The sequence below is a fragment of the Lutra lutra genome, chromosome 3 (assembly GCF_902655055.1).
Source record: "Lutra lutra chromosome 3, mLutLut1.2, whole genome shotgun sequence".
Taxonomy (NCBI): domain Eukaryota; kingdom Metazoa; phylum Chordata; class Mammalia; order Carnivora; family Mustelidae; genus Lutra; species Lutra lutra.
In genome coordinates this window covers 189,161,440-189,187,335 of record NC_062280.1, presented here as the reverse complement: position 1 = coordinate 189,187,335, position 25,896 = coordinate 189,161,440, and the positions used below count along the sequence as shown (strand labels likewise).

Sequence of the window (25,896 nt, the reverse complement as noted above, 5' to 3'; positions counted from 1 at the left end):
ATGAAAATATATTCTACTTGGATTATCGACAGGAGTTTGGAAGCTGCGGAGACAATGACCTGTTAACACTTCCAGCTTTTCCTGCAAAGAAAGAGTTTTGGGGAGCTGTTTTACCTGTAGTCTCTTACTTAGAATAAAACCTTTCAAACAAGTTTATGTGGTTTCCTAATAGGGATTGAAAGTGGTTTCATAATAGCGGGTAAATGTGAGGCATAAGACAGCACATTTAGACAATTCTCCCCATAATACTTACAAAATGAGTTTGGTAGCAGTAAGATGGCCATGGAGAGCAGAACCCTAGATTCTTTGTTTAGTCTACGTCTTTGATAAAACTCCAGCTGAAAAAAGCTTTTCCTTGCAGGGAGGTGGTTGCTGACACTGCCAAGGACAAGGTTATATTTGGGCAAAATATTGTCCGCCCTCGTCCTGCTGCGCATAGCCTGTGGAACCCCCGTGAAAGCCCTCATCCTTGTGGTGGCCCCTTGCCCACCCTAAGTCAGTGTTCCAGAATCCACCCTACTTCCTTTTTCTGTCAGTCTGTGTGTGTGAATGATCTCAGCTAGATGTTGGGCTCTTATCTGATTAAAACATTCACACGTGGTATAAATAGCTAACAATTATATCTGCCAGAGGTATTTGCATTTCGGAGGGGAGTTTGCTAACTGAGGTGGCACTGGAGGTGATGATGGAAGATTCGGGAGCAGCTTGTCATTTTATTTTCAAACTATTTTCATTTGAAAATAAATGAAGTGAATGGGATTTGGATGCCAGTGAGTCTCAGAGTTTGGGCTTTTGTTTTGATTATAGAAGGAGGGTATTTTCACCTCATTTTTCTTTCTTTCCCAAGTAGGCGAGGTTTTTGTGTATAGTTATCTAAGAGCAGATTGTATTTATTTATTTAAATTTTTAAATTTCTTTTCAGCGTAACAGTATTCATTGTTTTTGCACCGCACCCAGTGCTCCATGCAATCCGTGCCCTCTCTAATACCCACCACCTGGTTCCCCCAACCTCCCACCTCCCGCCCCTTCAAAACCCTCAGATTGTTTTTAAATGTTTAATTGGGGAGGGCATGAGATTTTTAGTGGGGGCCTATTTTGCTGTGTGTTGCCACTGGCAAACCCTCCAGTTCCTCTCCCAAGCTCCCAGAAAAATCAGCTTAGGCACCGAGCATCTCACTTTGGAAAGATTGGCTCCTGTTCTTGGGCACTGAGAGTATCTGCAGATTTCATCACGGGCCTTGTAAAGAAACAGCACTGAGACGTTACTTTCTCATTCGAGTCCATGACCTGCTCCTGCTCTGGGTCTGTGTTTAGAACTGAGTGCTACATCTTAAGGAGGACATATCAGTGCAGGAGAAAATCCAGAGAGGGATTATTAAAAGGACCAGTACATATTTATAACAAAGTTGGTGGGTAGCCTCTTCTATGTGTGTTCCCTCCCAGAGCCTTCCGTCAGACCGGGTCATCCTGCTTTTATAAATCTGATACGGGTGTGGGGAATTGGGTGGAATGGGGATCAAAGACGGGCAGAGCCCTGAACATTTTAGCCAGACCTGGAGAGCGGTCATCATTGTCTGATTTTTGGCTTCTCTTTTCCACCAACCACAGCAGGATTTCACCAGCGCTTCTCTGCCAAATTGATAAACGCCTTTTCACTTTTCACCCTTAGAATTCAGCCACCTTTTAGAATGGCTGTTGTGGAACAGAAGGACGCAGGCTGCTTGTGACCGGTGTTGTAGGAGAAGCAGAAACTCAGATGGTTTCTGCAGATGCGTGTTTATCAAACATGCTGGGCACTGTCCAGAGGCCGAACAGGCAGTAGTGCTATTAATTTTGAAAACAACCTCTAGCTGCATCATTTTTTATAATTTTTCATTTTTTCATTTTTTATAATTTCTAATCAACCTCTGTTAAGAAAGGAAGGAAGGAAGGAAGGAAGGAAGAAATGTAAAGAAACACATTGAAGGTAAGCTTTAAGACTGCTTATGTCGTCTGAAGTGCAGTCCCAGACACGTACTTGGCTGGGCCCAGGCAATTAGGAAAGCCACACAGTCTTGGAACAAGCAACAGAGTTCATCACGTAAGAATTCCTCCTATTAGGAAATGAATTTTTAAAAACCCTTAAAGCTCTTTTTGCTTTTCTTATTAAAAAGTGTTGTTTTGTCATCTTCTCTTTGGCCACCTTCTAGCACATGTGTGTGTTTATGTGTGTGTGTTCATAAGCTGCTCCTGCAAACCTTGTTCCAGGCCGCATACCCACCCTCTGAGTCTGTGAACAACAAGAGTAATGAGTTGGAAAGATTGTTGAAGGAACTCAGGGAATTGCCACATTAGGTTTTCAGAGAGTACTTAGGCCATTTATTTCCAAAATATACAATATAAGAGCTTCTAATGCCAAACTCTGAGTTTGAGGTAGGTCTTCTTATCACAAAAGTGAAAGGGGGAGTTGATGCATGTCTTTCTTTGACTTCCTATCTACCCTGTTTGTTATCTGTGGTTAGATGATTTATATAAAAAAACTGTGATTCCAGGACTGCTTCCCCTTTCCCTCTCTCTTCCTGCTTCCCTCTCCCTCCCTTTTCACTCTCCAGGGACTTGGTGGCCGTCTTTCTCTACCACCCACTCACTGCGTGTTTGAGATTATAAACTAATTTTACTAAGAGCCCTGAACATTAATCTGGCTGCTTAGGTTCATGAGCAAATACAGATGGTTTTGGGTTGCCCAACATGATGGACAGCCGGCCCCATCACCTCTCCCCATGTACTCTTTTGTAAGTAACAGAGAGTAGTCTGAATGATCTAAAGGAGTTGTGTGCCCTGAGTTTCACCTGGATTATTAGCAGCCCTGGAACTTCCCTTCTGAGGGTGGTGTTACTGTATTGGGTAAGAGAGAGACTGGGAAGAGCCCATTTGGAAGGGGGTTAAGGAGGTCAGTCTAGAAGGAGGCAGTGCTGACCAAGACCGTGTTCTCTGAATCACACATCTCCCTCCTTTATGGATTTTACCAAGTCTCTTGGGTTGGAAACTCTGAAGTATTTTGGCAGCTGGGCTTGGGACTCTGCCTGCGTGATTCAGATGGAAACCGAGGCCAGGAGAGCTGTAAGTGCATTCGAGGTTAGAAAGGGCCTTCAAGCTCTCATCACATAATTGGTGACAGGCTTTTTCCATCTGTCTGTCTGCCAGGACAAGTGATCAGCTCTTAGTTGATACCCTGAGGGGGAGCACACTGCAACCATGAAGGTGGGGCGGTTCCTGCCTTCACGGGCTTCTGCTTCATTTAGTGAGGCGAGACTTGTATGCCAAGGTGTGTGCGTGCCCCGGCCTCGCCACACCCTGGGTGGCTTTTCTCTTCATCCTGTGTGACACGTCCCCTCACCCCTGCCCCGTGGCTCCACCATCCACCCAAGTCCCGTGTTAGCTGTTCTCATCTGTGACTCACTCCCAGGAGGCCAACCGTGTGTGAAGGAAAAGCAGAGTTTGTCAGGGTGGGCACATCCCGGGTGTTTCTGGTGTGCAGCACACCTTGGAAAAGCAAACCGGTATCGCCTCCCAGCCTGAGAAACTACTCCCAGCCTTTTGCAAAGAGGATTGTGGGGATTTAGCAGGGCTTTGTGGTGTTAGCAGAGGGTAGGCTGGGCAGCCACCACACCCAGGCGGAGCGAAGCCCCGTCTAACTGTGAGGTTGGAAAGTAGTGTGCTTCTCAAATGGACGTCTTTTCTGTGATGTAACGAAGATGCACGGAAAGTATTCCAGACAGCTCAGGACTTGACACTGTGTCCCGCTGAGCTATAGGTCCGCAAAGCACAGGGACAGGGAGAGCGCATTCCCTGGAGGCTGAGTGTGGCCAACGGTGGAAAACAGTGTAAGGGCAGAGCGGTGGGCCGGGTGGGTGGAGGGCTGAGAGGGTGACGGAGGGTGTCAGAGGAGAGGAAGCTGCCTGTGTAACAAGTCAGGAGTGTGGAATCATCTCTGGGGGGCTTTAGCCAAGTGTTGCTCTCTGTTCCCTAAGTTACCCAGACATGTGGCATCTCAGCATGCACAGAACCCCACTTCCCTGCCTGAAGCAGGTGTATTCTAGAGTAAGTGCCCCATGCGGGAGCACATGTCTTTCCTTATTTGCTTTCTGTTAAGCCATCTGAGAAATGGGTACAGATTGGGCTTAGCACAGATGGAGTTTTGCTGGGTTTCAGAACACTCAAACATTTTTTTGTGGAATATTTGTGCTGTTAGCTTTACCATTGGCAGCGCAGTTTATTTCCAAGTTATTATTATGATAAAACATAAAAAAAACATTTACATTGGAAATTAGGGAGTATGGTCATAGTCATCCGTCTGTAACAAAACAGCCTGTGACCAGTGTGGACAGACCTTGACCAGATGAATGAGCTCCCTTTTCCTCTTGTGGAAAGGAAGATTTGCATTAGATGATTTCTTCCAAGTCAGAAATTCTTTGGTTTTGAAATAGATTGTTGGAATATACATAGATCATTAAGGAACTATAAAGCACAGTCCAGTTGGAGTATGGGGTAGAACTAGATGTAAAGTTAAATAAATAGGTAATATTAGTCTTGGTCATAGCTCAGGATTACTTTAGAAGGTAGAAGTCAGCTGTTGGCAAATTGCTTTCAGTACTCACGATCCGGAAGAAGATATGAGACTACTGTGTAGTGTTGGTTTGCACCATGGACACAGTGTGGGTGAGAAGGGGGTGTGGTGATTGTTACTATCTCCTGTGTTGCTCGAGGCTCGGTCCTGGGGTCCTGGGCGAGCATCTTCTTAGGTGGTGTCGTTCACTTTGATTGTTTTAACTACCATCTGCCGTTTCATGGTCTCCTATCATACCTGCATCTGAAACTCAGTTCTCATCTCCATGCTCCTATGGCCATGTGACATTTTCTGCTTAAAACCCTTTAGTGGTTTCCCATTTAGCTCAGGCTAAAACACAAAATCCTTGATACATCTATCAGTGTATGTGCACTCTGCTTATCCTACCAGGTTCAGCATGTGCTGTTCTCCCCTGCATGTCTGCAGTAAAACTGAGTGGTTTTTCAGCTCCCCAAAAGGGGCAAGCGCTTTAGTGCCCCAGAGCCTTTGCATATACTCTTACCCCCAATTCATACTAATTCAGCTGTTCTTTGTTCGAATTCTTTCTTCCTTCTAGCCACAGCTTAAGAGTATCTTCCTTAGAGAAGGCTTTATTGATCCCAGATTGGTTAACCATCTTCTCCTTTCCTTCTAGTGTAATTCTGTTGCCAGTTGCTTTCTGGATTGATTCCATTGTGAGCTTTGTGTATGCTGGACAGTCAACAGGTTCCCCTGATCTCCTTTCTCTTAGCCTACGTGATGGCATATATGGCATATATGATGAACCCCTGTAATGTTCTCAGTTGAAACAGTACCCTGGCATTAGCTTTATATGAATGAATGATGTTAGTATAATGTCCACAGATAAAGGTCCCCCCGGGAAAAGATGTTTTGTCATGGTTGGACTTGGTGTCCTTGATGGTGACCTGCACATTGTCCCCCCATGGTAGATGACCATTGCCCATCTAGCAGATAGACTTCTAACAGCATGATTCAGATTCTAGTGACTTTTTTTTTTCTATGCATACATTTCTTTAGAACACCTTAGGTCATTTACACAGTTTCCTCTTGGTATAGTGGTAGCAACCATACCTTACTAACTTCTTACCATTTTATACTTGCTTATGATTTAAAGTGAACAGAAACATGAAACAATGTTTAATATTGTTGGGCTTCTAGAATATGCTATTCTAAAACATAATAATGATATATTTTTGACACTTAAGAAGACTCAGTTACCGTGTATAAGGTCTGGGTTTTTGCTAAGCATGTTCCTAGTTTTTTCCCAGAAGTCCTGCAAAAGAAGGTATGAAGAGAACAGGGAACAGGAACTACCACTTGATATATAGAAATTAGGCACACAGTTGAGAGGAAGGAACAAAGATCATTAATTGACCTTGATAAGGGACAGAGTTGTCAGTAGTCAGTATTTATGTGAGTGTGTATGTGTGTGTGCGTGTATGTATAAAATATACACATGCATATATGATTATAAGTAACCTAATTATGATTGTATGAATATACTGAACTCTTGGGAAACAGGTCTTCTTGTTGCAGAAGGAGGTCTGTCCATTTGAGAAGTAATTCCTCTGAGAGAATTGGTACAGGTTTCTTAGTCTCAGCACTTCCAACATTTGGGGCTGGATAAGTCATTGCTGTAGGGGCTGACTTGGGCATTGTAGGGTATTAGGAGAATCCCTGGCCTGTACCGACTGGATTCCAGTATCAAACCCCTTTTCCACAAGGCGTGAGAACCAAAAATGCCTCTGGATTCTGTTGCATGGCCTCCACAGGAGGGTGAAATTGCCCACATTTGAGACCCACTAGATTAGAATACCTGATGCTTTGGGTTCAGTCTGTAGTTCGAAGGGTAAGTGCTCCAAACATGCCCGGGATCAGCAGAAGCAGGTGCCTGTCTATATCAGAGTTCCTATCGAGGAGATGGTGTGGGCGCCCCAGCTGCTCTCGAGACTCATGCCAACAGCCCTTCACCTGCCTTGGGCATCTCATTTTGGATGTCTCTGAAGTAAATGAAGTCTGGCTCATTGATTTTTCTTTTTAACTTAAGTTTGAAGCACCAATCCAATTTTTTTTTAATTTAAATTTTAATTTTTAAATTATTATTTTTTAAAGATTTTTAAATTTATTTGACAGATCACAAGGAGGCAGAGAGGCAGGCAGAGTGGGGGGAGGCAGGCTCCCTGCTGAGCAGAGAGCTCGATGCGGGGCTCCATCCCAGGACCCTGAGATCATGACCTGAGCTGAAGGCAGAGGCTTTAATCCACTGATCCACCCAGGTGACCCTGAATTTTTATTTTTTTAGAGAGGCGAGAGAGAGGGTATGAGAGTGGGTGGGGAGGGGCTGAGGGAGAGGGAGAGAAAGAATCTTAATCAGACTCCACGCTGAGCATGGAGCCCATCGTGGGGCTCAGTCCCACAACTCTGAGATCATGACTTGAGACACAATCAAGAGTTGGATGATTAATTGACAGAGCCAGCCAGGAGCCCCAGCACCAATCCAATTTTTAATTTTTTTTTTTTTTTTTTTTTAGTTTTATGTTTATAGGAGCTCTGTGTCAGAAAAGGGACAAAGACCAAATACATATTTCTTATTAAAAATAACAGTATCACAGTTGACTCCCTGGGCTTCAAACAAGGAACCCTTGTAAGAAAACATTCGTAAAGGTCAAAGGATCCTGGCACATTACTAGAATCTCGTTCAGTCATCAATAACTATCTAGTCCATCAGCATGTCATATGAAATGTCTCCCAGGATGAGGCCACTCAGGTTTGCAAGCCTTTATTCTTGTTACGTTCCAAAAGCAGGAGTGGTGTCAGCAATATATGGCTTCCCCCTTTCCAGCATCTGAACTCAAGAACGGCCAGATGGAAAAGATGTACAGGGTGAGATTATGGGGAAGGACAAGCTACGGGGAAAGGGCCACGGAGCTTCCATGCTGTTTTCCAGCCTGCCATTCTCTACACTTCTTCACATGTTCACCAGCCCGAAAGCTTAATTTTACTTTCAGAGCCAACACAAACCCGTCTTCGCAAGGAGCTAGGCGATCACCCATGCAGTCCTATGAGCATTTGTTTGCTTCCCTCCTAGGTTCCCAAGTGCCTGGTACTCAGATCATGATAAAGCTGTTTCAGATCTGTGCAGAAATGAGGAAAATGTAGTGAGCTCCTAAAGATTAAAAAAAATTTCTTTAAACATGTATTTTTTTTTATTTTAGAGAGAGAGGGAGAGAGAGAGAGAGTGTATAAGTGTGGGAAGGGGCAAAGGGGAAGGCAGAGAGAGGGAGAAGGAGTATCTCAAGCAGACTCCCCACCGAGTGTGGAGCCCCATGTGGGGCTCTGTCTCAGGACCCTGAGATCATGACCTCAGCTGAAACCAAGAGTCGGACACTCAAGCAACTGAGACACCCAGGTACCCCAAGATATAAAAGCTTTTAAAAAAATTCTAAGATTGTGGGGCATCTGGGTGGCTCAGTCAGTTAAGCCGCTGCCTTTGGCTCAGGTCATGGTTTCAGGGTCCTGGGATTAGGCCCTGCACTGGGCCCCCTGCTCGGTGGAAAGCCTGCTTCTCCCTCTCCTCCCGGCTTGTGCTCTCTCTTGCTGTCACTGTCTCTGTCTCTCTCTTTCTCAAATAAGTAGATAAAATCTTTAAAAAAAAAAATCTAAGATTGCCATTTCTAGTTTCAAGTATGTTTGTGTGTGTATTTTAAACAGTTCTTCTTTAGGAAGCATTGGTAGTGATCAATGTTATTTGGGTTTTGTATTTTAGTATTTGTTACCTGGCACAACAGATGCTGGAAACCTATGACAGTGCCCTGATAAAAATAAAATTGACAATATATGTGAAACTTCTTTGACAAAGTTGTGAATTAAGGGTGGCAAAAAAGGTATCTTCTCATTTTGCAGCTTGATGGTATTAAGGAATATTGCTGAAAGTAATACCACACTTTTTTTCTCTTTGAGGTAAAAGCAGTTGACTCCCCTGCAGTTTTGACATAAGCAAATTCCATGTATTATTCATCTAATTCTAACTACAGTGAGAAAACATTTAATAAACTGTTTTTTTTTAACAAACTGTTTTAATCACATTCCCCCTCTGAATGATCGCAAAGGGACCATTAGATTTCTATGTTGAGTAAAGAATATATTTAGCTCAAACAGAACTCCTTGCACTGTTAGAAAGAAAAACACTTACTAAAATCTATTCCCCAGCATTCATTTGGATGCAGTACAAACAGTGATTTAAGAGGTTCTCTTCCTCCGCCATATTTTATAGCTACTCAGAGGGTGCCAACATCTGGCTTTTAATCCAGTTGAGTGAGTTAGGAACTGTTTTGTTTTGTTGTTGTCTGTCTTGAATATGGAAAGGAGGGCACTCAGAATTGTACTACTGGAGGGCGCCTGGGGCGCTCAGATGGTTAAACATCTGCCTTTGGCTCAGATCATGATTTCAGGGTCCTGGGATCGAGCCCCATATCGGGATCCCTACTCACCAGCGAGCCTGCTTCTCCCTCTCCCTCTGCCGCTCTCCCTGTTTGTGCTCTTTCTCTCTCTCTCTCAAATGAATAAATAAATAAATAAAAATCTTAAGAGGGGGGGAAAGAACCGTGCTACTGGGAAGGATTCCCAGTGAAGTTAATGTTGTTCCTCATGGTCGCTGTCTTCCTCCGTGCTGTTGGTCAGCTCCGGTTGCTTCTCTCCAAGACAGTCATTTGCATCTTACTAGGTTGAGTAGTGCCTGGTTAAAATAATAGACATCTTTGCAGGTAAATTATATACCTTTTCCTAGAACATGTTTTTTTTTGTTTTTGGTTTTTTTTTTTAAATTCCCACATCTAATCTCGCAAAGGCTTCTGTGAAGTAGATTGAAGGCAGATGTTCCTCTGCTAATAGCACAACCGCGGCAGCTATCCCGTGGTTATCTCATTTCGTAGGTCACATAGCAAGTTTATAATAACTAGGTGGTTGACCCAAGCATTAGGGTTTTGGAGTCTCACACTTGGCCCACAGTGGTCAACTTACTCTACTGTGCCCCTGTCATTTCCTCGGGAATTTTGTAGGAAATTGAAGTATTAGCAGATACTCATATTTACTTCAGTTATTTTTATTGCTGCATATGCTGTGGAAAGGGAAGTTCTGCTTTATAGTTATTGTGGAGGGAGTATTCAAACTCCTGACTGCGGGATGTAAGTCTCTACTTTTCTAACCCCCCACCCCTCACTTGTTCCCCAGGTGCTTTCTTTAGGACCCTGGGTTTCAAGGTGTGTCCCCAGACAAGCAGCATCAGCAGTGCCTGGAGCAGCCAGAGGGGCGAGTGCTCAGACGCCCTCCCTACCTGCTGCGGGGCAGGAAGGGGCTGATGCTGACCCCCCCCCCCCCACCTTCCTTAACTCTATCCTCCTAGAGAGGATTAAAAAGGCCTGGCAGTCTATACTGTAACCAGCTCTCTTTGAGTGGTTCTGACCCCATAGAGTGGGAGAACCTGAGGTTTCTGCCCCTTTCGCATGCACCTAACTTCCCAAGCTTATCCTGAGAATTCTTTTTTTTTTTTTTTTAAGATTTTAAAAAATTTACTTGACAGATACACAGCGAGAGAGGGAACACAAGCAGGGGGAGTGGGAGAGGGAGAAGCAGGCTTCCTGCCAAGCAGGGAGACTGATGTGGGCTTCAATCCCAGGACCCTGGGATCGCGACCTGTGCTGAAGACAGACGCTTAACCGACTGAGCCACCCAGGAGCCCCTATCCTGAGAATTCTGGAGCACGTAGTCATCCCTCAACTTTTCCTGTAACCGGATGGCAGTAGCATAATGCTCTAAGTATTTGTACTTGTCACTTGTGACAAGATCCCGTTGGGTGTACGTTGGGCGGTCTTCTCAGTGACGATTCAGGAATCTGTGGCTCCGCATCCGTGGCTTCCCCGTGGCGTGGGGCCTCCTGCAGAGTCTGCTTTCAGTGGGCCCACGAGGAGAATGAGCTGGGACGACTGTGCACCTTGTTTCGTGGTGGCACCTAGACTCTGCTCCCTCATATTTCTTACATTCTTTTGGCCAGAACCCAGTCACATAGTTTCCCCCAACTGCTGAGATGGGGAACTGTGGTCTTTGTGTCTGCCCAGCAAGACAACCCCGGACTGGGGCGCATCTAGCCCAGCAGTGTCCAATTAAAATACAGTGCCAGTCACATGTGTAGCTTTACATTCAAAAAAATAGTAAAAAGAAACAGGTGAAATGAATTTTAATAATGTTTTATTTAACCCAGTCTATTCAAAGTATTTTCCAACATGCAATCAGTGAAAAAAGGATATTTTACATTCTGTCTTTTCATACAAAGCCTCTGAAATGCAGTGTTTATTTTATACGTAGAGCTTATCTGTTTGACCGGTCACATGTCAGATACTCAGTGGTTGCATGGGACTAGGGGCAAGCATGTTGGACAACACGAGGGTAACCTGTTTCTTCTGCCACTCATGGTATTGAAGTTACTTGTTTACAACCTTTCATCTTGGTCCCTCACTGGATTATCTGTTCCTCACCTCTCAGTCCTGCCCTGAGCGCCCCGGTTTTGAAAAATGCCTGTGGAGCATTGATGGAGCAGGCAGGAGACTTAACGCATGAATCAGCTCGCTCACAAATGGATTAATGAGTAAATACGGAGAGCATTCCATTAACTACTTTAGTGAATGCTCCTCGGAAGTTCTCGTATGTGGTGACTGCTGGGTCACACAGAATATGACAAATGTGGGGGCGCCTGGGTGGCTCAGTGGGTTAAGCCGCTGCCTTCGGCTCAGGTCATGATCCCAGGTCCTGGATTCAAGCCCCGCATCAGGCTTTCTGCTCGGCAGGGAGCCTGCTTCCTCCTCTCTCTCTGCCTGCCTCTCTGCCTGCTTGTGATTTCTCTCTGTCAAATAAATAAATAAAATCTTAAAAAAAAAAAAAAAGAATATGACAAATGTGGTATCACACAGAAGGACAAAGTAAGCCCACTTAGCTGCAGTGGTAACATGCATCACTGAGTTACAGAAAGTTGGAGCCAAAAAGAACTTGACCATCGATAGTTTGGTGTCCTCATTTGATGAGCACCTGTCCCCGGAACCAGTGGGGACTTGGAGGTGGCCTATCAGGTCTCGGGAGCTTCGTCTGCTGACACTTTTGGTCGACTTAAATATATTGCAGTACATCTAGAAGTTCTGTGTTTCCCCCAAATTAATATGCTGTAGTTGTTTCAAAACGAGATGTTGGGGAAAGTGTTAACGCGGTCTCAATTTAAAACTGTTGTGAAACAAAACTTCTTTAAGATTTTTTGTTTATTTTACTGCCTTCAAGTCTTAAATCAGGGATTGAGAAGGCTCATGAAAGTTGTCATCAATCTCATGTACATATCTGAGTGAGAGATTCTCTTTAAAAGGAAAATAATAGTACATTAAGCCTGTAACTGGGTTAGGAGTATTTTTGTTTTGCATTACTGGCCTAATTGCAGTGAGTTGTGGAGGATACATATGGAGGATGTCACTTTGGCATCTTATTCCTCTTATGGGGTAGGGAGGAGGAAATCCTTAGAAATGCAGGTTGCCTTTCTCTAAATAGATTGCTTTATTGCTTTTAGTTCTCAACCATAAAGGTCACACATTTGAACTTGAATGAGAGCTTGTAACTGAGCTAGCAAACAAGGTGTTTGTGAAAGGCTTCGAGGCCACAAAGTCCTAGGGTGGGTTTTGTTCTGTGTTCTCTTCAGGGAGGTATTGTGCTAAGCAAGTGTTTGAGTATTTGATCACATCCTGAAAGTATTGGAGAGATGTATGAAGCTTGTACTGCTCTGTAGGGCCTTTCTTACTGGCTCGGAATGGAAAGGCATGCCATTTTGGCAGGGATGGGGGGAAAAGGAGAGAGGAAGGTGGGTGATGGTTAATACTGGTGGAAGACTCTACCCACAAAGTTGTATTTTCTCCTAAAGTCCAGCAGTCATTAATGAGTCAAAACCTGCCACAGTGTTTTGATGAGCCTAGAGTGTGTGTTCCGTTCTGCAGAGAATATGAAAGTTTTTTGGCCTTATCCTCACACCTCCCCTTACTTGGAGCCAAGTGTGGTTGTCCGCGTCTTACCTTTGCAGAAACCTGTCTGGGAAGCCATCCATGTTTTCTTGTATTGGATCTGCATTTAAACATCATGGGTGTTCTTGTCTCTTTTAAGTTAATAAATTAGGATCAGTGATTCTCAGACATAGATGGATGAGAAAGCCTTTGGCGTAGGTGATGTGGGGAACAGAAGCAGAGAGAAATGTCGATAAAATTAAATTTCCTTATAACCTGCAGCCCATTGACAAAAACTCAAGGCAGGCAGAGTATAACATTCCTCCAGGAAAACTCCCAACTGTCTTAATGTTAGTGCTTTGCTAGAGGCAAAAACAACATTAGCTTGACAAAAGTCAGGTCTCCTTCCATTGCATCTGTGTTTAAACATTGTGGGTATTCTTGTCTCTTTAAAGTTAATAAATTAGGATCAGTGATTCTCAGACATAGAGGGATGAAAGCCTCTAGCGTTGGTATCCTCTGGGTGCTGTGAAAAATACAGCGCAAGATTCCAAATGCCGAAGTTTTAGGTGGTTTCTGGAATCTGTATAATACAGAAGTCAGCAGACATTTGACAGGTTAAGATTAGGAGGTGTTAAGGGAACATTCCAGATTAACAGGCAGCATTTCTGGAGGTGTGAGGAGGCAGTACAGACACTCAGTGGTCTTTGTGCTTAAGGTTGGGGCAGACAGTGGTGAGGAGGGCAGGGGAGACCGTGGAGGCCACATGGGGAAGGGGTGTCACTGGGGAGTCATCCCAGTTTAGCCCTGGAGAACCTGCTTTGCTCTGGGAGCTGATCTCCAGGTCATACTGTTTCTAACTTCCTTCCTGTGGGGAATTAAAATGAGAGGAAAGCCTTTGCCCTCACTCTGTTCCATACTTTGAACCATTAGGAGGTTTCACTTCTGTATGAACAATTAAGTAAAATAAAAGAGGTTTCAGTAGAGTGAGGTTTTGGTCCTTTGCCCAAATAGCCTCAGTATTCCTTAATCATTTTAGGAAGAAGAATGTATGTTGAGCTTGAGTTTAAATGTTTATCTGACAAGCCGGTCACTTGTAGACCTGTTTTAAATATATATTTTTAAAATTAAATTTGACAGAGAGGGAACGAGAGAGCACAAGCAGGAGGAGAGGCAGTGGGAGAGGGGCTCGATCCCAGAACTGTGTGATCATGACGTGAGCAGAAGTCAAATGATTAACCAGCTGAGCCACCCAGGCACCCCTGTTTTAAACATAGACGTTGACTTATTTTTACAGTGAAGAAAAGTAAAAACTACCTTTTATTAATCTGTTTGAAGTTGTTTAAAGTTACTTTTCCATGTATCAGTTCTGTGACCTTGGACCAGTTCTCTGACCTTGGACTAATTCCTTAACTTTTGTGCCTCAGTTTCCTCATATGTAAAATAAGAGTAACTGTCTCAGGGTTGACCAAGGAATAAATATACTGTGTATCGCTGTGCCCGGCACAGAGTAGCGCTTGCTAAGTGGGGCCATATTGGAGCCTGACGCGATCACATTCTGATCCCATCTGCATTTCAAGTTTTGTTTATCGTGCTTTTTTTAGCATTACTTTTGATTTTTACCTGAGAATTTCATTGAGTATCATCAATCTTGATTGCTGAGTTTTTAGTGCTTTCTTAAATTCTGCTCTGGAATTGTATGCCTCACTAACCTCCCCCCGTCCTGCCCCTGGAGGAGCAGTTGTATGCATTACATGATTTTTAAAGATTTCCCAAATACTAATAAAAAAGTTTTAAAATATAAATTTAAAATTTTAAAAAGTTTGAAGATGTATTTAGTTTAAAGTAATCATGCTTATTATGAGGAAAGTTTTAAAAATACAGGTAAGTAGAAAGAAGGGTAAATAAAAGCTTTTGTTCTGTATTTCAGACACAACCGCTATTAACATTAAATTTCGGTGGCTCCCCTAAGGAGATGTGTGTTCAAAAGGGAAATGAAGTTATCTATTTGTTATCAGGTTTAAGATTAATTTTGGAGCATAGTAACAATTCAAACTTAAGGTAAGTTATTTACCTCAAAAGAACACCAGTTTCTACAAAGAAAAACACCTAATGTAGTGTTACTATTGTAAAGGTTAAACTGAACTGAATTAAATGAAGATATATGTCAAGGGCCGAGCACATAGTAGGGACTCAGGCAATGTTTTCCTTGCCCACCTCTGCCATCTCCCCAAGCCACTCATGCTCTTCCTTTTCCTCCTCTCTTCTGTGTTGAAATTCTTGTGTGACAGTTACAAACTAATAATAATAAGTGACTATTGACTTATAGATTTAGGTCTTGGCAAAACATAAATGGACGTGTGTGCCTAGAGGGCTCCTAAGTGCTTATTGGAAACCTTGTTTGCTTTGTGTTTATTTTACTTTCTAGTTTTGAATGAACAGAGGGACTCTAAGATCTGGCCCCTCATTGTGGAGGGGCAGTGGAATATTCACAACCACTGGTGTTCAAGTTTTCAGAGCTTGATGAACTATCACCTTCTCCCTTTTAACCATAACTTTTCCTGGAAGCGTTTTTTTCCCCCTTGTTTGAGAGGGGACAGCTGAAGCCCATTGTGCTGCATATATAAAACTTGAGGAATATAACAGAAGTAACAGGACTATTCAGCAACCTCAGTAAAGGAACAAAGGTGGCCACAGCTCCATGACCGTCACCGTCACCACCACCGCCACCACTGGTCTCTAAGGTGGTTGTGTGTGTTTTGATTTGGCAGTGCAGAGGTGGGCGTTTTGTCATTGGCCCTCCCCACGCACTGTGTTTGTATCTCCCGCTCTGGTCCCTTTATTTGTAGCATATCTACGAAGAAATTCATTAAGATGAGTTCCATATTTTTACAAGCTCTCATGGGGGAAAGTTTGACTTGTCAGGATGTGTTGTCCAGGAATAACGTTTGAGCCCCCCCACAACTGGCTTTGTTTCCTATTCCTTGGCAATCTCTTACTTTTACATAGGAAATCCATCACAATGAGCTTGGAAGAAGTGGAAGACCAGCTTTAGGCGGCAGGATGAGAAGGGACACATCATCTTCGCTGCTGATGAGTTTATCTTATGGAAGGGACATAATCTACCGCTTTTTAAAAGCAGGGACTTTCCAATCATTGTTGGGGAACCGGGATGATTGTAAATGGTCATTGTCTTTTAAATGCCAGTTTAATTAAGCCAGAAGTCCTAGGGGGTAGTCCGCAACTCTCTTTACCAGATTTCCTCCTGGTGGACTTTCCCCTTGAAGCCTGGGGGTGTTTTCAATTTTGCCAAAGTAAGTGTCCAGCTTTTGCCTGGAGGCCTGTCGTCTCTCCTGCCCCTGGGGTAGGTAGCTGATGGCCATGAACTGTGACACCTGGGAGTGACAACCCTGTGCCCCCTGCCAGCTTGCCCCATCTCCATCATCCGTCAGTCACGGGGGTCCACCAGTTTTGTACCATACCAACACCGATGGAACATGTGTTAAGTAATGTTAACATATACAGAGATTTTACGGAACCCATAAACTTGGAGGGTGGTTATTTGTGGTTTTCATTAGGTTGCTTTGGGAGGTGCACATATGGGGAGAAGTGAAGGAGTGGATATTTGTCTTCTGTTGATAATGGAATGAGGCATTTAATTTAGAAAGAAAAACTTCAGTGCTAAAAAAAAAATCTTTTGGTTGTTTTTCTCACTATGCATATGTTTCCTAGCCCTTAACCTCAACCGTTTCATGTAGTGAGGAAAGTTAGAAAATCCTTCATTTCAACTCCTGTGAGGCGTGGGTCTATGACAAATCAAACCAGAGTGAGGTAATTTATCATTTATTTTCTAAGCAAGCATTTATGGACTGCTTTCTCTGTACACACCACATACCCCTGCCCATGCTGCAGTGCTTAAAGCTGACAGGGGGAGATCAAATGTGCTGGGATGGCCCCATCAGGGTGACGCCTTGCTCAGGGTTGACGCTGTGTGGCGGGCGGGGTGTTGGTAACTCAGACTGGGAGTTTCGTTTCCTGAGAAAAATCGGGCACATGATGTTTTCCTTTGCCTTTGTAAGTTTCCATCTCTAACACAAATCATTGACATTGTTGGCTGAATTATCATTATTGTGTTTAAAATAAATTGACAGTTTACAGAAAAAATATTGGTGGCAGAGTGTAAAAGCTCTTTATCCAGACTGCCAGGATCCTAACTCTTAAGTAAATTCATCCAAGAAATATTTTTTAAGCAACTACCCTGTTTTAGGACCTAAGAATAGAGCAGTGAACAAAATAGACAAAAATCTCTGCCCTCACAGAGCATCTTCTCTTTCTCTCTCTCTCTTTTTTAATTGGGATTAGACAAATAAGGAAAGTAGAATGCAGAATGCCAGATGGTGATGGAGGCTGTGGAGAAAGGGAAGCAGGGAGAGGGAATGTCTCCGGTTGGGGTGGGGCTGTCTTCAGCGGAGAAGCTTCTGGAACATTGTGGCTGCATGCAGTCTGTGTTCCTGCATGGGACATATCCATGATCCACTTGGGTCTTCGGAATGCACAGAATCTAGTTAGAATGGTAATGGTGGACATCTGGTCCCTGTTTTCCAGAGGAGGGACCTGGGGCCCCCGGGTGGTGAAGTCGTTGTGCTGAATTCACAAAGCCAGTACCAGGGAGCAGTCTCTAGGAATGGAAGCACTATCCTGTTTTAATTGCTTCACCTGGAAACAGAGCGTTCTTTAGGGCCTGTGCCCTGCTGTCCCAGCGCTGTGAGCTTGCTTACCCCAGAGCTGTGTAGAGAGGGCAGCCGGGCTCCCCTTGCTCCCACTCCTCGCCCATAGAACATCCCATAGTCCTTGTCATCTGTCAGCCTCTCAGCTCGGCCCCTGCTCCCCCGGAGGAGGGTCCTCCACATTTCAGACATCTTCCGTTGAGCATCGGACACGTTTAGAAATAGAGCCACTGTTTGGTCTTTGTGGTTTTTTGTGTGTAGTGGGGAAATGTGATTTTAAAATGTTTATCATTCTGTTGGGGTGGTTTGTTTTCCCCTACATCTCATCAGTAAGGACAGTTTTAGTAGTTCATGTAGACATGTAGAGCTGGAAAGATTTTTAGTATACGTCCTTCGCTTTATACGTGAAGTTTGTGGGACCCAGAGAGGTCAAGTGTTAGCACACAGCTGTTGAGTTATAGTGGGGGCCAAAACCTTGATGTGAGCTTTTTCTATACCATTATTTTGCAATACAGCATATTTGGGTGATTTTTTTCTGAATATAGAAGTAATAAGTGCTTTTGAAGAAAATTTAGAATGTAAGATTTTAGAGAAAAGTAATTCCTAGTAGTGTCACATACCAGAGTTAATCAGCAGTCACATTTTTTTTTTTTCAGTCTTGTATGTGCATGTTATTGTGGGCATTTTCTTAATGTCATTAAAAGTTCTCAAAAAACACAATTTGTATTGGTTATCGTATTTCCCTGTTTTGGAGGTAGACTTTCTTGGCCTTGGGTTGTCCATCTGGCATTACGTTTTCTGTGATGGCCTGTCGCTGACTTGGCCTTCACTGAACAAAGGAGTAGCTGCAGGTGTTGACTCGGCTGATCCCCATCAGTCGGCTTGTTTATTTAACTGGTGCCTGGTGTTTAAATTGCTGTTGTTGCCTCAACTCAAATAGAATTTGAACCTGCTGAAGGGAAGAGCTTCGTATCCCCAAGCTTTGCTTGGCTCTCTAGGTCATTTCTCTGGACCCGTTTCCTTATTCTATGAGTGGGTGATCTTCCCTTGGCTCCTTCTCTGAGTGCCAAACTCCACCGGCCTCTTCCCCCCCAAAAAATCATAAACACACACAACATTTTGAATGTAATTTCAGAGGGTTCACAGACCACTTTCCTCCCAAGTTCAGCCTTGGATTCTAGGCTCTGAACCACCGGGCTAGATGATAATGCATTTTTCATTTCTGTGATCATTTGATTATTTCTCTGATGACAAGAGAAATAGGGGTGAACATCAGACTTTCAGTTTTTTTTTTTTTAATATTAACTATTCAATGAGGCCTCAAGGGTCTAATGCAGAAAACCCCTTCGTCTCTCACTTCTGCCTGCCCCCACACCTATTTCTCTTTTTGTCACAATCTCTCTCCTCTCCTGTAACTGTTTATCACTTCGCCCTCTGCATCTGTGGCCTCTAATCCTGTTCTGTTCTGTTTTGCTGCTGCTTGTGCCTTCTGTTTCTCTATGTATGTTTTTCTCAGAAGGCCAGATCATTTTCCTGACACCTTTTCTTTTCTTTGGCTAGCAAGCTGACTAGTAACAATACACTGTGGAAAATCATTAGTCATTTGCTCCTTTTTGTGATTTTTCTTAATAATTTGTACTTAACTGTTTCACATTTTCCCAGACCAAGAGAAAAGAGATGATCACTTTGTAGTAGATACGTGTGTGTGTATACAGTTATTTAATATTTAGATACATATATTTAATATATAGTGAAGTCTCTACCTCAGACGGGTGTATGTCTCTATATGTAGAACTTTATTTCAATATACTTTACATATACTATAAAGGCATATGTGTGTGTGTATATATATATTATATATAAAATTTAAAGTCTCTGATCATATTTATCTATCTATCTATAAAGTTAATTGTTAAGTTTTAAATATCCTTCTGATATGGTGGGAGTCCCTAATTAGAAGAGTGAAAATTTTTTTGAGGTAATTGATCTTTATTCCTTGTATGGGTTTTAGCTGCAGCAAAATGCAGTTTTAAATTTTATATAATTCCTTGCTAAAAACAATTTTATTTCTACTTCTTCAAGGTTCACTTGTACTGTTTTCAAGTATACCTTTGTCTGAAAAATGTCTAGCAAGTTTTGCAGGATAACATTTTCTTAGCTGGGAGAAAGGAACATTTTAATTATTAGTAAATGGTCCATTGTGTTTCAGTTGATGAACAGTTGAATGCTTCTGCCTTAATCTGGGCCATTAGCAAATGAAAATGTTGGCATATTTCTGCAACTACCAAATTGTATTTTAGAGATAAAGATAACCAGAGACACAAAACTGACATAAGCATTCAATTCAGCAAATGTGTTTTGAGGGCTTGCAGCACTTAAGATGCTGGAGGTGCAAAGGTGGTTAAGATATAGTTCCTGCCCTCATGAATTTATGGTCTCATCGAAGAGTGTGACACGTACAAACTTAATAAAAGGAGGACTGTGAAAAGCTCTAGAATAGACGTGAATAAAAGGAATACCCAGATGGTTAGCAGAAGAGGAGCTAGTCAATCCTGGCTAGGAGGATCAAGATAGCATTTAAACTGGGTCTTAAGCCACGTGTAGGAGTCCTGGGTCAGAGGGTCTTAAGCTCCTTGTTTTTCAGAATGTGATGGAACTTCATGATGGGGGCCGTAGAGTCTACAGTTAGCCTTCCTTACAGTAAAAAATTGCTCTTGGAAATTCCGTATTTTTCTATACAGATTTCATGGTTTTGGGTACCCAACCTGTATAAATAATTCGTGTGAATATTAAAACTTGAAAATTGAAACTCATATACAGAAGCATTCATTTCATCCTTCTCCCCCCAAAGGGTTTACTCTATTCTGTTTAAACAGTAAAATTCTGCATACCTTTAATACATGTTAATAGGTGTTTTTGTTATTGTAAGAGTTGTACAAGTTAATGTGTGAAAGAACTTGAGGTTGCTAGACAGTAGGAGCTCAGTAAATGTTGGTGGACTTGAACCCAGAGGTCCAGGAAATACCTTGTTCTTTGAAATGCTGCAAAGGAACCCTTGGTCACCTACTTCCCATCCTTCTAAGATGGCATTTCCTCTTGTGATTGCTCTGGCCAGATGTCCCTCTCATGTTCTCAGACATCGGTCTCACAAACCCTTTAGAGAGTTAAATACTATACATGTGACTCCCCTAGACTGGCAGACTTCTGAAGTGTTGGTTGTCCAGAGCATTTGACATTGCCTGAGAAGTTACGTAGCAGGAAAGCTGGCAGTAATATCTCCATTCTTCTCCATCCTGAGAATTTCCTTCTCTCATAAGTTGGACCATTTGAAGTTTGTAGATTACATGATCATCTTGCTCTCAGAATTGCTTTCCTTTATCCAGGATTTAAGTATAATGTTCTCAGATGGTGGCGAGAGAGCAGTGTGAACTTGGCTGTTGCATATCCTGTAAACACGTTGAGAACTAGTACATGAATCACTCCCTTTTTATGCAAATCTCTGTGTGAGAAATTAAAAAAAATTTGTTTTTCTTTCTTTTTACCTTGGAGTGTTTTCTCCTTTTGGTGATAGGAATTAGGGAACCTAACCTCTGTCCTGGCTACCTGGAAGCTCAGAGCCAACTTCAAGTTTTTCCCTTATTCACAAAAGAAATATCAATTCATTGCTAAGATTTTGAAAAATATAGGAAAACCTTAAGAAGATGCCTGGTTTGTGGCATGAATGCAGGGGTTCAAGGTCACTGTTCAAAGGCAGCTATCATAATCACGCCGCGAACTGGAAAGACCAGTTGTTTTGAAATTGCCGAAGCATTTTGTGGTGTCCTGTCCCATGGTTGGTGGAATTGTCATTGTAGTTCACACAGGCAAAGTCTGGAATTTAAGATAAGGGCCAATTTCTTCAGCTGGGAATAACAACAACAGTAACAGTAGTTACCTTTTAAATGAATACCTTACTATGGACCTAGCACTGTGCTATGCCATTTTTACCTTTTTACCTCTTCACCAAATTACCTTGATTAAACCCAGACACTGCCTTCACCTTTAGCTGCTGATCAGTAGCTTTTACATATTTTGTTTTTTTTAGCAGTTGGCATAATTGGAGCAGATGACTGGTTCATCGAATCATGGTAAAGAGTGTATACACTGGATCCATATTGCCGCTGCCTGCTGTGTTACCTTTTGCACATGTGTAACCCTTCTGTGCATCAGTTTCTGCATCTGTAAATCGGGGAGAACCATGTTACCTCCTTGGATGCTACAAAGATTATGTAAATTGTCCTTGCTGGGCACTTGCAGTCTTCATACAACAAATAAACTTTTAAATTATTTACTTACAGAATGGAAGTTATTTTGACCAAATAAACAGGATAGCATTTCTCTCAAAGTCCTGACCTGCTGGCGACTTAATGAAAATGAGGAATTGAGGAAGAATTGGGATATTTAGAACTTCTCAAGCTATTTCAAGAAGTTGTTCAAATTGTTGGTTATGCTGTACTTTACTGAGGCTCAGTCTGTTTAGTGTGTGGCTTCAGACTTTCTTGCCTCCTCTGATTTATAGGATAATTCTTAAGTTTTGATGTAACTGCTACTTCAATTCTGTATTTATGTAACTGAGGCTCTTTTTTTTTCGTTTTTTTTTTTTTTCTGGTCCGCTTGTAATTTTATGAAGATAGGTTTTTATAATCGATATATCATACTGTTTTAGAACCTAGATTTGGCAAGTGAGTTTATATTTACCCTGAAAGATTACCCAAGGTTCAGAAATGGGCTAGTTTAAAAAAATTATTGTAGAAACTATTAATTTTTTTTTAAAGATTTTATTTATTTATTTGTCATAGAGAGAGAAGCGAGAGTGAGCACAGGCGGACAGAGTGGCAGGCAGAGGCAGAGGGAGAAGCAGGCTCGCTGCCAAGCAAGGAGCCCGATGTGGGACTCGATCCCAGGACGCTGGGATCATGACCTGAGTCGAAGGCAGCTGCTTAACCAACTGAGCCACCCAGGCGTCCCAACTATTAATTTTTTTAATGGCCTAGCTGGACCCTTGTGACTTATTACACAGTTAGTATTCATACCCCGGATTCCTGGTGCTTGAGTGACAGAAGGAAGAGACACTGCCTTACATGTTTACTGCGACCCTCTCAGTATCTCGTCCTGGGCTCATTACCGACACACCTATTGATGCATTCACAGTAATATTCTGTTGAATAAACGCGTTTACTATGATAGGTAGCATCCCATGAGACTGTCAATGACCTTGTCTTCCTGGCATAAAATAGTTGCTAAGTCAAGTTCGTTGTGCTGAGGTCTGTCATCCAGGGAGGGGCACTTTCCTTATACCCGCACCCGTGAGGTGGGACCCCTCACTCTTTGCCCTTCCCTGCTTGGCCCATTAGTCAAGCATTTGGTGTTCGGCCGTCACATGAAGGGAGCACCCAGAAACTACAGGAATTTTAGAACACCCGGACAACCTCGCTGTCCCTTCAACTCCAGGAGCTTCAGACTTGAAATAACCATGAAAGAGTCTAACTGTGACTGATTTCCTTTAAACACTGCACTATTTGGACTCGGCTCCATTTGGCCCACGCCTTGTGGAACAGACACAATGAGGCCGGTCTCTATCAGAGAGACAGCACACTGTGTATTGTACAGTTCGGGTTTGTTTGCCTTTGGCCGGCGTGTGGGAGCCTCCCATTCTCGGAGCAGTAGTAACACCCCTGGGGGCTGGCCCTGGCCTGCATGCCCTCCCACCCCGCTGGCTCCACCGACCCAGCCTTCGGGCTGACCACTTGTGCTCGGGAAGCCGGCTTCCTTTCCGTGCTCCGGCCAGGGGCATGCTTGTGCTTTGCACGGCCAGGAACTCGCAGCTGTCTGGGTTGCAGACTTTCTGACTTGCGTTTTCTGCCAAGAATGCAGGCTGATAAATGCAGGACAAGTAGTAGAAGTGTCAAGAAGGAGCTGGTGATTGAACCCCCCCTGCAACGCAAGGATGCAGCCCAGGGCGAAGAGGAAGCAGAGGGCGCGGGGCCAGTGCTGGTGAGAGCGGTCACCCACAGTGTTTTGTGGTCTTCTCCACCAAGTGCTTTTATTGCATGTGTGTGTGTGTGTGTGCGCGCGCGTGTGCATGTGTGTGTGTGCTGAGCGCCTTCTGGCACTCCGGCTTTAAAACTTGCTCTGCCTGTCTCTCGTGAGCAGATCTCACGAGATCTGCTGTAGATTCTATCTCCTGTAGATTCACTTTGGTTCCACTTTGGTTTTTCTTTGGGAGGAAAGAAATGTTGACATTCTGTGGATGACTGTGGTTTCCAGGAGGCTGCTTTGTCTAGCAACAACTTTGTATTGTTCAAAATTCTGTCCCACCTAGCTGTGGTGTTGGCCGGACATGAACCCAGGGAGGCACGTTGCAGTCGCCTTCTCTGGAGCTGGCAAAGAAGTCCTTTGCAAGACGAAAACATTTCTGCATGATGTACTTCTGTTATTGTGAAAAGTAGGATGACACTGGGGGGTTTTAAGGAACATGACTGTTGAAGTTCCGTGTGTTCTCACTCACTCATTTTAATAAGTTAGCCTTGAACAAAGTAAGAAATAACCTAAACTTTGAACCAACTGATGGAAATGTTTTCCTTCTTGTCATTAGCTGAGCTCATAGCAGTTGGGATGAATTCAAAGAGCTCTGATAGACTTTGAAAGGGAGGAATGTGAAAAATGGTTGTGTTGTTATCATTGATGAGTAGGTTGTGCTTCTCTCTTGGAATTTCTTTACTACAATAAAGGCACATAATTTTTTAAGCAAACTGCAAAAAAAAACAAAAAACAAAAAACAAAAAAAAAACCCCAAACAAAAAAACCACCAACATGCACTACAGAGGGGACAATTGAGCCTTTCAAATGATCTGTTAGAGGGACTGGTAAACTAGTAGTGATCTTTTTATATAGTGATTTCTTTAAAACATAGAGGTTCAGTTGCTATTATAAAGTGGTTAACTAACTTAATTTTTAATTAGTGTCTTTAATAATCTGAACTGAAACTTCCCTATAATGGATTGGATTTGAACTAAATTGTTTTGCTCAGCGACATGTGAGGCTGCCTCACATTGTTTTGCCTTCAAAATGATATTGCTAACTGTGAACTGAGAAAGTCTTTAAATATGATGGGCTTTTTCACTGCAGATTTTTATCTGAGTGATTTAATTTTCTTCCCCCTGGTATATTGTGTAGAGATGTTATTCATTATCTTGGATTCCTTTCTGCTAGCACAATAGTGCATTTATCCATTGAGTAGCTAGAGCCCCTTGCATGCCGTGTAGATTTAACTGGTTTAAGCTCCTCGCTGATGTAACTTAGGATTTCTTGGAGGAAGTTGTGTGGTTTGCGTTCCCTTGTGAATATTCTTAAAAGTCTTTGTCAGTGTTTCTCCAGATGTGTAGAAATATTTATCCAGAGGCTTAAATACACTATAGAAAGATGCTGCGTGATTTTTTTTTTTTTTTAAATCACACAAGTGACTTTTAAAATATTTCCTTCTCAGGGTACCTGGTTGCTCAGTTGGTAGTGTAGTGCATGTGACTCTTGTTCTCAGGGTCATGAATTTGAGCCCCACGTTGGGCGTAGAGATTAGTTAAAAAAACAAAACAAAACAAAACTTCCTTCTCTTTCTACTGCTCAAAACATCAGCTGCTCGCATCCCAGTTACTTGTTTCTGTCAGTCTCACCCCGGGCCGGTCCACGGGGAGTTCCTTTTTCTGCTGTCCTGGTTGAGGCTGTGCTGGCGGCCGCTGTACCCGCTGGTCCAGAAGCTGCGTGGGGAGCTCAGGCCCTGAGCATCTGCAGGGACAGGTGTGAGAGAAGGGTGAAGGCAGCGGGGACACACCTGAGAAGCTTTCTCTTTTTCTTTTCTTTCTTTCTTTCTTTTTTTATTTTTTTAAAGTTTTATTTATTTATTTACTTATTTGACAGAGATCACAAGTAGGCAGAGAGGCAGGCAGAGAGAGAGGAAGGGAAGCAGGCTCCCTGCCGAGCAGAGAGCCCAACTCGGGGCTCGATCCCAGGGTCCCAGGACCAAGACCCTAGCCGAAGGCAGAGGCCCTAACCCATGGAGCCACCCAGGCGCCCCCTGAGATGCTTTTTTTTATCTGATACTGTTTCTCTTCTTCCCCAGGCGGAAGCAAGAGAATACAGAGCTAGAAACGGGTAAGAGAAGCGAGGATATTGTAACAGGGCCTCTGTCCAGGGCAGATCTTCTTACTTGTGATTATTGCTCCTTACAGCAAATGAGAATCCAATAAACTGCGGGGAAGACAGCCTTTTTTTCCAAGATGATTTTTAAAAAGTATGCCAGCACAGTCATGAGATCTGTTTGTTAGTGCCGTTCCTTACTATCTCCAGTAGCCCAGGTACTTGGTGAGAGTATGTGTGTAACATTTAAAGGTAAGGAACTTACTTTATTCAACAGGTAACATTTTAAAGTTAAGTTTTGCTGGTTTTAGTTACGTGCACAGTCCTTGGGGGAAATGTCACATAGTTTAGAAAGCATAAAAATAAT

General features: G+C 43.0%; 1 protein-coding gene across 30 annotated transcripts in view; it reads left to right on the top strand.

The window, feature by feature from the left end:
* DOCK9 (dedicator of cytokinesis 9) overlaps positions 1–25,896 on the top strand; it is a 282,088-nt gene that overhangs the window by 81,921 nt on the left and 174,271 nt on the right. For 10 of the 30 annotated variants that reach the window (XM_047720302.1, XM_047720299.1, XM_047720288.1 and 7 more), the window contains exon 1: positions 23,129–23,390. The exons of 11 other annotated variants lie outside the window; for them this stretch is intronic. In XM_047720302.1, the coding sequence (XP_047576258.1) occupies positions 23,265–23,390 (126 nt within the window). In that variant the 5' untranslated portion in view covers positions 23,129–23,264. Of the gene's footprint in view, positions 1–23,126; positions 23,391–25,896 lie in introns of those variants that run through there. 9 more of the 30 variants (XM_047720282.1, XM_047720280.1, XM_047720287.1 and 6 more) reach the window with 2 other exon arrangements.